The 13948-nt window shown below is 42.7% G+C and overlaps 1 protein-coding gene across 2 annotated transcripts in view; it reads left to right on the plus strand.

Moving 5' to 3' along the window:
* Positions 1-13948, plus strand: part of OVOL1 (ovo like transcriptional repressor 1) — a 176637-nt gene that overhangs the window by 43782 nt on the left and 118907 nt on the right. For both annotated transcript variants that reach the window (XM_044069177.1, XM_044069178.1), the window contains exon 2: positions 13592-13681. In XM_044069177.1, coding sequence (XP_043925112.1) covers positions 13592-13681 — 90 coding nt within the window. The remainder of the gene's footprint in view (positions 1-13591; positions 13682-13948) is intronic.

The following is a 13948-nucleotide window of genomic DNA, read 5'->3' on the forward strand; positions in this document are numbered from 1 at the left end:
AGACACACACTAGACCCGGAAGTTGTTCACATTTTATCTTCGGCCCACAAACCCACCACTAACAAATTGTACCTCAGTAAGTGGAAGAGGTTTGCTATCTGGGCTCCACTCAAGGGCTTTGACCCTATCACTGCTCCTGTCCCAGAGGTTTTGAAATTCTTAACATCCCTGTTTAATCAGGGATCTTCTGTCTCAACTATTAAAGTCCAACTAGCTGCTATCTCTAAATTCCATGAATCCACGGATCCTCCTTTGATGAGCAGCAGACTATGCAAAACGTTCATTAAAGGTGCCAGTCTGTTAAGACCACCAGTTTTCATCCTGCACCTCCGTGGGATCTTGATTTGGTGCTTCGCATTAACATCTCCCCTTTGAACCGGCTGCTACATGCGATTAAAAATATCTGTCTTGGAAAACGGCATTCTTAGTGGCTATTACCTCTGCAAGAAGAGTCTCAGAGCTTCAAGCCCTGTCTATTAAACCACCGTACTTGATTTTCCACAAGGATAGAGTATCACTTAGGCCTAATCCATCCTTTGTCCCAAAAGTCTGTTCTAGTTTCTGTCTTCAACAATCTCTAGAGCTACCAGTTTTCTTTCCAAAATTCTCTAATGAAGCAGAATACACTCTCCATAAATTGGATGTTCACAGGCAATTACGCTTCTATTTAGATAGGACTCAGCAACTTCGTAAGTCAGACCAGTTGTTTGCGTCCTTCTCAGATAATAAATTGGGCCAATCCATCACAAAAGCTACAATCTCAAAATGGATCAGAGATTGCATAACTCAGGCCTATTCTTCTTCGAATAAACAACTTACATCATCTATCAAAGCTCATTCTACCAGAGCTATGGCTACTTCTATAGCCTTTCATTCCAAGCTCGCTATATCGGAAATTTGTGCTGCGGCTACTTGGTCCAACCCGCACACTTTCATCTCCCACTACAAATTGGATGTGGCATCTAAAGGACGAGCATCATTTGGTTCCACGGTACTCAGGAGTGTTTTCCAGTGAGCCACCCAGGATTCAGGTGCTAGGACGCTGTCCCATCATTCAGAATGTAGGCGAGATAGGATCACATAACATCTTTTAGTTATGTACTCACCATAACTTCAGATGTTTGGGATCCATCTCGCCTACATTCCTGATACCCACCCTCCTTCCCCCTGCCTTGCAGATCAGAAGAGATAGAACGGTTTTGAGCTCGACTGTTTTTATCTTGTTCATCTGACGATGTTATATAAGCAGGGTATGCGTGTGTGCATGTATGCGGACAAACTAGATCTGGGGGAATGGTAGTGGTGCATCCTGGGATATAGTAAGCTCAGCCAATAAGAGACTTCGCTCTTTGGCATAAGCGTGCCGAGTCGGAGCCGAGGGATCGGCTCCGAACCCATCATTCAGAATGTAGGCGAGATGGATCCCAAACATCTGAAGTTATGGTGAGTACATAACTAAAAGTTATTAGTGGTTGCAGTCAAGAACAGGCCGTTTTCTTATTCTTGTAACTGAATTGCTTAAGATGTTGAGAGCCAAAAATGTTCTAAATGTTCAGAGTGTAGGCACAAATTGCCACCACAGGACCCACACTCTGTGTGTATATTGTTTAGGAGGGGAATACCTGAAGGACCCATGCCAGTCTTGTTCATTTAGTACAAGGGTTTGCAGCACAGAAGGGAGAATTTAATTGTCAAGGGAATTCTTTCTCCCCTGTCTGCCCTTTCTACCTCTTCTTCAGGCACCAAAGAGAAGAAACCTAATGAAAGAGAGACGTCTAAACAGAAGGAGACTACAAAGGACAAGGATAAACAAGACAGAACAGAGATTGAGAAATCTAGAAAAAAAAAAAACACTGGATCAAACCCCAGCATCTGGGCATGATACGAAGATACCTAGACTATTGGATCCGTTCACTGGCTAGCTGTCCCTGGTGATCACTGGAACTCCTAAACCCCAGATTACATTCCCTGATCCTTCGAGGAAGGAGACCATCTAGAACAGCTTCACTGGCATCTTTGACCCAGTCCTATAGGAGTCTCTCAGAGCAGGATGTCTGTTTGGCACTGAGATTAGCTTTGGAGTTGAGGCTAGTATGTTTCAAGGGGTCTGTGCCAGTTTCATCTGAGGAGATCCCTTCAGAGCCGATAACATCATTGGCTTTCAAAGCCTTTCAGCGAGTCATGTTGACTCCTCAGGAAAAGATGTCTTCAGTTAGAGTGGTTCCATCCAAAGCCCACATGGAATCTGGCTGTTCTCATCATCAGTCTGTTCGACAGGGACAGTCTGTTCCAAAGTCTCAGGAGAGTTGCATAGTAAGTTCCTAGTCTGATTCAGAACCCTCTGATTTTTCCAACAGTGGAGTTGCACTGAAAACAGACTTGCTAGCTGAAGCATATTGACTTTTCCCCATAGTCTGTCACTGAAGACATGGCCTTAGAGGAAGGACAAGGGCATGGAAGGATCCTAATGTGGTGGAGGCTATTCTGAGAAAACCTGACAAGATATTTTCAGCACTGGAGCAAAGGTCCTCCTGTGGATGCAAGGGTGGTAACTGCAGCCACCAGGAAAGATTTCATGGAAGAGAGTTAAACGGTCCATCTTCTTAATAGAGAGTTCAGAGTGTTGGATCATTTTGGGAAGCAGATGTACATTTCATTGTCATTTGCCCTGAAGATGCTGAATTACTTGGCCTACATTACTTGTTTTCAGAGAGATTTGACCAAAGAGATTTCCAAGTCTCTCTCTGGAGTCTTGCCTTTGGTTGTCCAAAAGAAAGTGGAATCCCACCTATCGACTCATTTAGAATGCAGCAGATGGTTCAGCTAGGGTATGCTTCAATGCATCTTTGTGACTTTTTGTGGAAAGTTTCATGATATCCTTTATCAATGTCCCTATGATGGCGTTACATTGTTTGGACCAAAAGACAAAGATACTCTAACTAGAAGAAAGCAGGATGGTAAAACCCTCTCTGCCATAAGCATCCACTTTTCTGCTACTAAAAATTCCTTTTCTAGGAATCCTAGAGTGGGGGAAAAGGATGTGGTTTAGTAAATCACAGGGGTCATATCGAGAGCCTTCTAGTGATGGACCTCCTCGGGGCAGAGGAGGAGGAGAATATCAAAATAGGTGTCATCCAAGAGGCAGAAATAGGCTGCAGAATCAAGGTTTCAGAGGGCCATTTTCTGAGAAACCTTTTTATCATCCCTGAAGGGTTGCCTGACTGCTGCAGTCTGGATGTCGTGGGAGATCACTCTCTGCAGTCATTAGCCTGGCAGGAGAGATAGCCACAGATTCCTAGGTGCTAGACATCATTTCCTGAGGCTGTATAATTCCATTTTCCCTATGTCATGACCAAAGAAATGCATTCCAGACATCCCACACAGTCAACAGGAACTGGCAGTAGTGGAAATTTAAAAGCCACTAGAAAAAAAGTCAGCCAGTCAGTTCCCAAAGACTAACAAAGATTGAGTCTATTCAAAGTTCTTTTTAGTTCCAAAGAAGACAGGGGAGCTCAGACCCATTAAACAAATTTGTATTGCAGAAAAAATTCAGGATGATCACAATTAAGTTTGTTTTGCTTCTTTTGAAGCAGGATAATTTGATGTGCTCAATAGAGCTCAAGGATGCATACTATCATGTAAAGATAGAAAAGTATTCAAGGAGAGAGATCCATTTCAGGCTGGGAGCCAAACAGTACTAATTTTGAGCATTGCCCTACAGTATCACCAAAGCCCCCATGGTGTTTACAAAGATGATTGCAGTGGTAGCAGCATGACCCCATCTTCTAGGGTACCAAGTTTTCCCATATCCAGATGACTGGCTGCTGACAGCTGCCCCAAAGCAAATGTTGCTCCAACACAGACTCTCTGCTCTGAATGCTTCTCCAATTGGGGATAACAGTCAATCTACAAAAAAGTCAGCTTGGCCAAATACAAAACATAGAATTCAGAGGATGTCACCTGAATGCTATCTCACAGCTAGTCAGCCTACCCTGTCACAGACTCTTGTGTTTTCAGTTGACAGCTTCATTTGTTTTAAAACACGTGTTCTCCTACAGCAGGACTCATTCTTCGAATTCTAGGTCTTATGGCCTAAATCATTCTTAGTCCCTCTAGCAAGGTTTTGTAAGAGGGTGCTGCAATGGACAATACAATCACTTACACATCAATATCGGGCTGATGCCAATATGCAGGGAACACACACAGGTTCATAGGTAGGTACTAGGCTATCGGCCCAAGGGCGTACATAAGCCTAGCCAGCAAGGTACCATAGCTTATGCCACCCAAGAAAGTTATTTTCCTGTGCCACTGTCCAGCAGAGAGACAGAAGTGATCCCCGGGGTGTATTTCCTATTTCCCCATCCACTCATCAAGATTTTTCTTGAAGAGTGCTGATTGAAGAACTTTGCTTGACATAGATGGGTAGCTTGTTCCAGAGTATAGGAAGTCTCTAGGACAGGAATCTGTCCCTCCAGCATGTCCTGTTTATTGTGGTGACAAGGTTTAGGTCCTTAGAGCATGTAGCTTGGAAGGATTGGGATTTGTTTAGGTGTAGCATGTCCAACAGTTCTGGGTTTGACATAGCTTTATATGTTAGGCAGAGATCACCTCTGAGTAGGCGATATGCTACGGAGTAAAGCTAGAGTTTTTTGAGGCGGGTGTAGAGCATTTGTTTGTGGTCAGTAATCCTCTTTGTGAGGTACTTCTTTGGCCTTTTCAGCTGCTGCAGATGTCTTGAGGTACATTCCAAAAGGGGTGTTGTACTCTATAATGGGTCTAATGAGTGACGAGTAGAGGGGAACAATGACCTCTTTTTCCTGGATGAGAACCCTTTCATGATGAGGTGTGCCACGTAGGACTACTGACTACTGTGGCGATGTGACTATCAAAGGAGAGACTACTGACCACCTGGGTCCCAAGGTCTCTTATCACGCATTCGGTGTTAAGTAGATTGCTGCCTATGTGGTAGTTCATGGGTACAGAGTTTTTACCAAAGGGGATGACGCTGTACTTTTTGGCATTGAATTTGAGGCCATGGCTCTGACACCAGGCATTTGTCTGTGAGGCCCTTCTGTAGGATGTCCACATCATTTGGAGACTTGACTATGGCTCCTAGTTTGCAGTCATCTGCAAACTTCATTAGCCAGAGGCCTTCTGTGTTAGCCTGTACTTCAGAGAAGTAGATACCAAACAGGAGAGGTCCCAGGATGGAACCCTGTGGCACTCCACTTGTCACTGCCTTAAGGTCAGATTTGGAGTCTGCAACTTTTTACAGTATGGGTTCTGTCAGTGAGCCAGTTGGCAACCCATCTTGTGACGTAGGGATTTATACCTAGTGTAGTGAGTTTAGCTATAATTCTAGAATGGGGTGGTGTCGAAAGCCTTGGCGAGGTCAAGATAGGCTGTGTGAACCACCTTACCCTCATCCACGGCTTTGGTGACTGCCTCAAAGAAGTCAATCAGGTTCAGGAGACATGATCTGCCTTTCACAAACCTGAACTGGGTGGGATCCAGAGTTTGGAGGTTACCAATGTCTTTGTTTATGAGTTCCATGATGATACGTTCCATGGCCTTGCAGACCAGGCTCATCAGGCTAATATGTCGATAGTTCCTGGGATCAGTGGTGGCTCCCCCTTTGTGGAGTGGGATAACTGTTGCTGTGCACCATTCAGTGGGCACAAAGCTTGATGCGAGGCTGTTATTGAACATTGTGCTTAAGTGGGGAGCCAGTTTGTCCTGAAGTTCGTGTAAAACGTACCTGGGATGTTGTCCAGTCCCATGGATACTGTGTTTTTGGCTTTAGAGAGTGCAGCTTTTACCTGCATAGTTGTGATTACAGGGACTCTGCATTCTTCCTGTATAGATATGGGCCCTTTAGGGGGTGAGAGGGGGGTAAAGTTAGCACTGAACTGATCTGCCAGGATGTTGGCAATATCAGTTGGTTCTGTAATTTTTGTGCCTTTGTGCTATAACTCAGAGCAGATCTGGGTGTTGCAATCTAGATTCTTGGCATAGCTATAGAATGCTTTGTGGTTGTCCTTGGATTTAGTGGTGATTTTTGTTTTCGTAGCTAGCTTTGGAGGATCTTATAAGGGATCTCAGCTTCTTACTGAGGCTGACCAGGGAGCTCCTCCACTCATGGGATTTTACTCTTTTGCAACAGTTTCTTCCTTCTGTTGTACAGTTTGTTTATGGCAGGGGACCACCAGATTGGCTTCCTTTTCTTGGAGGATAGTGTCTTGGTTCTGTTTGGAATAGCACGATCCATGCACTCGTGTAAGTGCTTAGAGTGCATTTGTGTAGAATTCAGCAGTTGTAACTGTATTGTCCATCTGCATGGGTGTCATGAAATTCTCCACTTCTGTCTTAAGAAGCATGAAGTTGGCTTTGGAGAAACTTTTTACTGTGGTTTCCTTAATGGGGGGTGGGATGCGGATATCGAGGGTGATAAGCTTATGGTCAGATCGGACCAACGAGGAGTTGACTTCAGGTGTGGAACACCAGTCATTCATGTTGGTAATGACTAGGTCTAGGATATTGTTGCACCTGGTGGGGGTGTGGATAAGTTGATCTAGGGCATTGGAGTTTATGAATTCCAGAAAGCGTTGAGCTAAGGAGTTGGTACATGAGTAGTTTTCCCAGTTAATGGTGGGGTAGTTGAAGTCGTCCATTATTAGGGTGTTTGGTTGAACCCTATTATTTTCCAGTACATCAAGAAAAGATGAGTGGGAATCCTGGGGCATGGTGGGGGATCTGTAGCAAGCTGCAATTTGGATTGCAGTTTTGCCCAGAGTTAGTTGCACTTGGATAACCTCAGATGCATTATGCTGAGCAACTAAGCCTGGAGGTGTGGATATCCTTAATGAATATGGACACACCTCCGCCTTTGGTGTTTCTGTCCAGGTTACATGGCCGAAAAGTGTGGTATGAGTTATAGCCTGGTAGTGCAGGGGTGCTCTGTGGAACCTTGAACCAGGTCTCGGTCACTGCACAGATATTGATGTTCTCCATTTTAAGGAGTGCCTCAAGTGAGTGCATTTTGAGATTTAGACTTCTAGCATTGAGTGGCATTACCTTCAGTTTTTGTTTGCCTGTTCCTGTTATGGTGGTGAATTTTGTTATTTGAACCCTGCCTAAAAAGGCACCATGGGGGCAGCAAGAGCCTTGGCCAGTATCCGGAATCCCAGGGGCGACAGGTGCAGGCCATCTGTGGCAAAGCATTGTGGTCTGTCGACCATGTCATCCCAAGCAGACAGATGCTGGATCCCCTTAGAATGACACCAGAAGCGTAACCAATTGTTGAAGTCAAGCATTTTGTCCTTGTACTGCGGTATCATTCTGGGCGATGGCAGAATGCTACTCAGGGCTAGGGTCATACCTGCCTGGGCTACAAGATCGGAGAGCTCTTCCATGTCTCCATGTAGTCCAGGGAGGTACGTCTCAGGTCATTCACACCAACATGGACAATGACAGAGTCATATTTGTACTTGGTGTGGAGTGACCTGAGTGCGTGGGTTATGTGGTGGATCCTGGCACCAGACAGGCAGCTGACAGTAACCTTCTTGTCTAGCCTGGTGAGTGGGACATCAGTGTGCCTGACTATAGAGTCACCTATGACTAGTGTGTTGGGCACATTGTTTTGCCTTATTGGCTGTGGTTGAGTGGTACACTGAGTCTGTGGGCTATGTGTCATTTGGGTGGTATTGGAGGATGGAGGTTGCTTGCGTTTCTGCTTTGGAGGTCTCTGTTGCTTAGACATTGTGGTGGATGACATTACTGTCACTGATGGAAGGCCTTCCCTTAATGAGAGATTGTCCTTAAGCAGTGGTGACAACAGATGCTTCCTTTCTGGGATGGGTGGGTGGGGGTTATTTTGAGAAGATTGTCCAGGGCATCTGGTCACAGACAGAGGCAAAGTTGCACATAAATGTTCTGGAGTTGCAGGTGATTCTGCTAGCAATGCAGGCATTTCACGATGCTCTCCCCAGAGGTGTAATAGCTGTACAGACAGACAGACAATATGATGGTAGTGTGGTATTTAAACAAACCAGGAGGAACATGATCTTGCCCCTTGTGTGAAGAAGCTATGAGGGTAAGGCAGTGGATGATGATTTCACAGCACTTTCTGGTGGTAATGCATATCCCAGGGACTTCAATATTCTAGCGGACAGGCTAAGCAGATTGTTCTAATGCCTCACGAGTGGTCCTTCAACCCAGCAATGACTACAGAAATTTTCAGTAGCTGGGGCTAACCTTCTTGTGTTTTTTTTGCTTTGTACCTAAACTGCAAATACAGCAGTTACTTTGCCCTAGTTCCTCCACAGGGACAGTCACTGAGGGATGCTGTCATTCATCATTAGTCCCAGGGTCTCCTCTATTGCCACTGAAGAACAAGTTCATACAGAAGGCATGAATGTGTAGGCCCGAGTTATCCACATAGCCCCCTTTTGGCTTCAAAAGGCATGGTTTCATTTCCTGTGGTCTCTACTGGTTCATCCTCCTTGGATGTTGGATCACTTTCCAAACCTGCTATCCCACCCTGCTGGACTGCCTCCTGTGGATCAGAAGTCCTTGAGATTAACAGTATGATTCCTCCAATTTTAACATTAGCCAGAGATGCTAGGCTAATACCTTCTGTAGTCTGCATTCTCACAGCTTCTCAGAAAAGTTCCACTACAAATCTTTATCAACGTAAATGGAAGAGGTCTTCCATCTGGGTGCATTCCAGTGGTCTGGACCACTTTTCAGCTCCGATCCCTTCTATTCTATACTAATTGCAGTATTTCATGCTAGTTCCAGCTTCTCCACAGTCAAGGTACAGTTAGCAGCCATTTCAAATTTTCACACAGGCCAGTACAATTCCTCTATAGTTTCTCTGAATTTCAAAAGTCTTTTCAAAGGGAACCTTTCTTCTCTGCTCACTCATTAAGGATCCTGTTCTCCATGGGATTTTGCCATTATGTTAAGGTTTTGACTCCGCCTCCTCTTGAACCAATAGCTTCAGTTGATATGGAATTTCATTACTTGGAAAACATTTTCTTTTCTGGTGGCTGTAACTTTGGCCAAAAGAATATATGAACTGCAAGCACTTTCCTGTAGGCCACCCTATTTGATATTTCATACAGACAGGGTTTCTCTTTGAACCAGTACTTCATTTTTTCTGAAGGTGGTATCCAAAACTAATATAAATCAAAGTATCAACCTACCCTGTATTCTTTCCACATTTTTCCAACAAGGTTAAATATCAATTGCATTTGCTAGATATTCACTGTCAGCTGCAGTTTTCCTCCGTAGAACAAATACATTTAAGAAATTGGACCAATTGTTTGTTCCTTTTTCAAAACAGAGACAGGGAAAGGCTGCTTCTAAAGTAACACTCTCCAGGTGGCTTTCTTACTGCATCCCCTTTGTATAAATCAAAAGAGGTCTGACTCTGCAAGTTAAACCAAAAGCTCATTCCACAAGAGCAATTGCTACTTCTGCCACATTTGCTAAAAGATGGCTACTTGGTCTACAGCCCACACCTTTATTTCTCATTATAAGTTGGATGACCAGTCTAGGGACCCACTCATCCTTTGGCTCCACTATACTTGGGAGTATCCTTCTGCGAGTCCACCAGGACTTTGTGCTTGGGAATCTGTCTCACAGCTGAATCAGATGAAAATGGACAACATTGGATATGAAAGCTATGTACTTAACCATAACAATAGATCCGTGTTGTCTGATTTTCATCTGGTTCAACATCCCACCCTCCAACCCCCTTCCAAAGTGTCATAGCTAACCTTATAGTAACCAGGCTTTGGTTGTCCTATGACAAACCCTCTATTTCTTTTAATGTTGTGCTTGTATCGCATAATTAGTATGTTGCTGTGGTATGGTACAAGTATTCAGTTATATTATGACTTATTATGGAGAGGAACTCTCCACTATGGGGCAAACTCAGTCTGAGGTGATTAGGTTGGAGATCTATGAATTATGAGTAGGGTAGCAGTCAGAGCCATGAAGCAGAAGTCTTCCATTCAGTGCTGAGATCAGATTCCGTCACATCTGACAACCCACAGTTGAAATGGATGAAAATCCAACAGCATGGCTTTTTTGTCATGGTTAAGTACATAACTTTAATTTGAAATCTTTTTTGTATAGCCGATAGTTGTGCTGCTTCCCCCATGTGTGCTGTCTTTATCGTGTTTAAGAGATTCCGTTTGCTGTGGTAATATACTGTGCATTTTAGCTTTCATTCGACTGTGAGGAGGTTGTGAAGACACAATTCATAAAAGCATTTAAGAGGTCATGGGACAGCATTTAAGACAGGTGGAGGAGTGAGATAGAAAATAGAAATGGAGGGGAGGTAGAATGTTGCATGCACTTAAAAGGCAGATAATATTGGCCTATTGCTTGATTTTGCTGTATGTGACAATACTAGCATGTTTTTTTGGGACATGGAATGGAAACCACGGGTCCTGGAGAAAGCTTGTGAGGATAACATGCAGACACCATGCAGGCAGTAAAGCCCTCAAAAGCTGTGAGGCTGAAAGAAGCCTCATGCAACCTGCAAAGTGGCTTGGTTATAATGTCAAGTGAAAACAGTGCTGAGAACCTGGTTTTAGAGCTGGATCTTGAATACACATGCTAAGTTATACATGCTTTCTTTGCTTTGGTCACTTTGTGTATCTGGAGAGAGATGGATGTGCATGTAACTGCCATTTCAGGTACACGTCAGTGGGAGAGAAATACTTTTTCAGGGTAAAGCTAGTCTTACTCGTGTATGTGTGTGTGATACATACACATATATATATATATATATATATATATATATATATATATATATGTGTGTGAGAAGAATGGAAACTTTTCATGTAATACTGTAGAATGTTTGCAACGTGTGTGTGTGCTTGTGTGTCTATCTGTCTGTGTTTATATCTGTTCTCTGTCATTGAATCTGTTTTGTGTTTGGGTATTGTAATCCCTAGTAAAGCATGATTATGATATTTAATATGAACATGACACAAGAACTCAGCATGACCTGTAAAAAGATGGGTCACTCACTGGTAAATATTTTGGCCTGTGCTTTGATTGTGTAATTTTTTACAGCACAATCAGATTGTCGTGAATGTTCATTGTTTTGTCAGTTGTACAGTTTACAAATTATAATAAAAATAAACGAGGTGGCTTGTGCTAAGCTGCATCAGATGTCCTGGTAATCTCTTTATGTAGTAAAACATTTGACAACTGTGCAGAATGTGACACATGATCCAATTGGAGAATGCTAGTGCCTATGTTGCCAGATAGTAGAATAATATACATTATTAGGAATCTGTGCTTCTAAATTTTACTGAATAGTACTCAATATTGCCTTTTCTCTGTAGTTCAGGTGGTTTTTGAGGTCCACAATGAATGATGTGCTTCATAAGGTGTGCTAGTTGAAAGATATTCCTGACAGTGTGGCAAGGCCAGGAAAAGCTTGTTTATCTCTAAAATTTATAGACAAGTCAGACCTGTGTTAAGTGCTGACTAGCTTTGCAAATGACTAAGATCATGTGATGAGTCTAAATTCGGCATGGGCAGTGCTAAGAGATTGACTAAAAAAAAATAACACTTCTAAGCCTTCCATCGCCAAGTATTGTTGCATTCATTTTCTAAAACCAGTTCACAGTTAACTTTGTGGTGTTGTAAACCTTTACTGCAGTTGCCACACCTCAGCCTCTCCTTAAGCCAGAACTGACTGCTCAGTGTTTACACTCTGATTTGTCTTTGAGTACGATAGCTTGGATAGCGGTTGAGCTTGGGCTGGTATAGCTGTACACTCTCTCTCTCTCTCTATATGCATAACTCGTGAGTGGGAGGGGTTGGCAGCTTTTTAAATATATTCATGAAAACGTTTCCTGCTGCCTTTTTTTTTTTTTTTTTTTTTTTTTTCCATCTGCTGATGTCCTTATTCAGTACAGTAACATGAATTTTTTGTTTGTGGCATATGCCATTCTGGGTTTTATTGTGCTCGGGCTGTAGTGTTTTGTGCATTTCTGCGTCCCTTCAGCTTCATTGATTAAGTCTGTGATACATCCAGGGAAATGTTGCTTATGTACAGACTCAGCACTGCATATAGTCATGGCACTGTTCTGAAAAATGTCTTTGTGGGCACAAAATGGTGAAGTCCTATTGTGACTAGGCTTCTTATTCTGGCATCATGGTTCTGGCTTAGTTCAGCCGACCGTGCACACTTTCAGTGGTCTCTAATCTTTTGGTGTCTGCCTGAGGCAGACTTATCACTGACATATTGATGATTTATTGCTGCAGAGTTTTCTTGTAGAAATGTGGCTTCATTAGGAAAGTTAAAACTAATCTTACAGTTACTGTTCAGATGTTGTGAATAACAGTGCTTTACACTGTAAGGACATTTTACATAAAATAACTGTTTTGAATGTGGTCTTTACATACTACTACTTTCTTGTTTGCTAAGTAACGATGCATCTTTTTTCTTATTTCATCATTTTTATAATGTCCTAGGTGGAAGGCGGTGATTCTCACTAATAGTGCATGCCCTTTTCTGAAGGTTTCTTATAAGTGCATGTCTCACTTGATTTAGTAACCTTGAAGTTAGAATAATAAAATAATAAACTAAGGGAGTGGAGGTAGGTGAAGCCCCCACTACATGGGGCTCACAAGGTGGCTTGCTCTCTTCCAAAATTTTTTGTTTTCTATTTTTAAGTTTTGCTGTTTGTTCAAAGCCTGTACAGCCATGGTTTGCATGTGTCATGCATTTGATTACTGTGGTTGTCAGATTCAAGCAGTTTTTGCTTCATAATTTTGTTCAAGACATGTAGCCTTCAACAATCGTATTGGATCCTTTCTAGTATAGGGGAACCGTTGATGCAGCTGGGTGTGTGATGTACATTTTTGCACCACTTTAACAGATGTATTTCACCATTTGATGCCTGATCAGGAATGAGATAACACTACGGAATTCATAATATGATTCAGCAGACACTTGCTACCATAGAACTGGACAGGGGAACTACCCAACATAAATATCAAATCCAAAAGAGCGGGACTTAAATGGGAAGAACAAAATGGGGGGAAATCTGGTAACAGATAGCAGGAGTGTAGATGGTCAATATCTTTTTGTTCGTATTAATCCATGGTGCCATTTTTTGTTTTGCATCTGTTTCTGGTGCCCCACATACCATCTCCAGTGTCCTGGTACCTTCCTCCGTGTCCAAAGCAAGGAGAATAGTAAATAGGGGGTTCTGGTATAGTAGCATTCTGACAGTAGGAAAAGTTTTTCTCCTTTAGCTTAGCCTTAATTCCCCACATACACCTCATGCAGTGACATCATTGCTATTAATTTTGCATGGGCTACCACGTGCTGGTACTCATATTCTGATAATCTGTTTACACTGTGTCTTACTGCCATTCAGGGATGTAAGTAGGCAGACAACACACTGGTCAGGATGGGTGAGACAACATTAAGTTGCTCAGTCTCACACTTCCTATCTGCCCTTATCAGTGTCTGGGTGAGCTACTGAATTTAAGTTATGTAACTGTCTGATTAATGATGCTGTTCTGAATGTTAATCCTGTTTTCATTACTGCAGTGACCCCACATAATGAAGGAAGCACTTGTGTTACTGAAGACTCTCATGAAGACCAAACCACAATTCATTGCAAAGAACGAGCATCTAAAGGTAATATAAAGACAATATTATTTAATGTCAATATGTCTTGTACAGGAAAAATTTTTATACTAGATGACATTTGTTAGTTTTATTAATAACTGTAGGGGCTGCACGGGGGCGGGTCTTCCATTTCATTGGTTTGGTGAGTATGAATGAAGTTTTAGATTGGGTGGTAGCCATCAATATTTAGTCTTTGAGAGACCAATTTACACTACCTTTATGACTTGCTGCCTTCTCCAGTTTTCTTCAACCCCGCAAGTAGTATATATAAGTAAA

Source organism: Protopterus annectens, chromosome 4.part0 (genome assembly GCF_019279795.1).
Source record: "Protopterus annectens isolate FY-2018-M chromosome 4.part0, PAN1.0, whole genome shotgun sequence".
In the NCBI taxonomy this organism is placed as follows: domain Eukaryota; kingdom Metazoa; phylum Chordata; order Ceratodontiformes; family Protopteridae; genus Protopterus; species Protopterus annectens.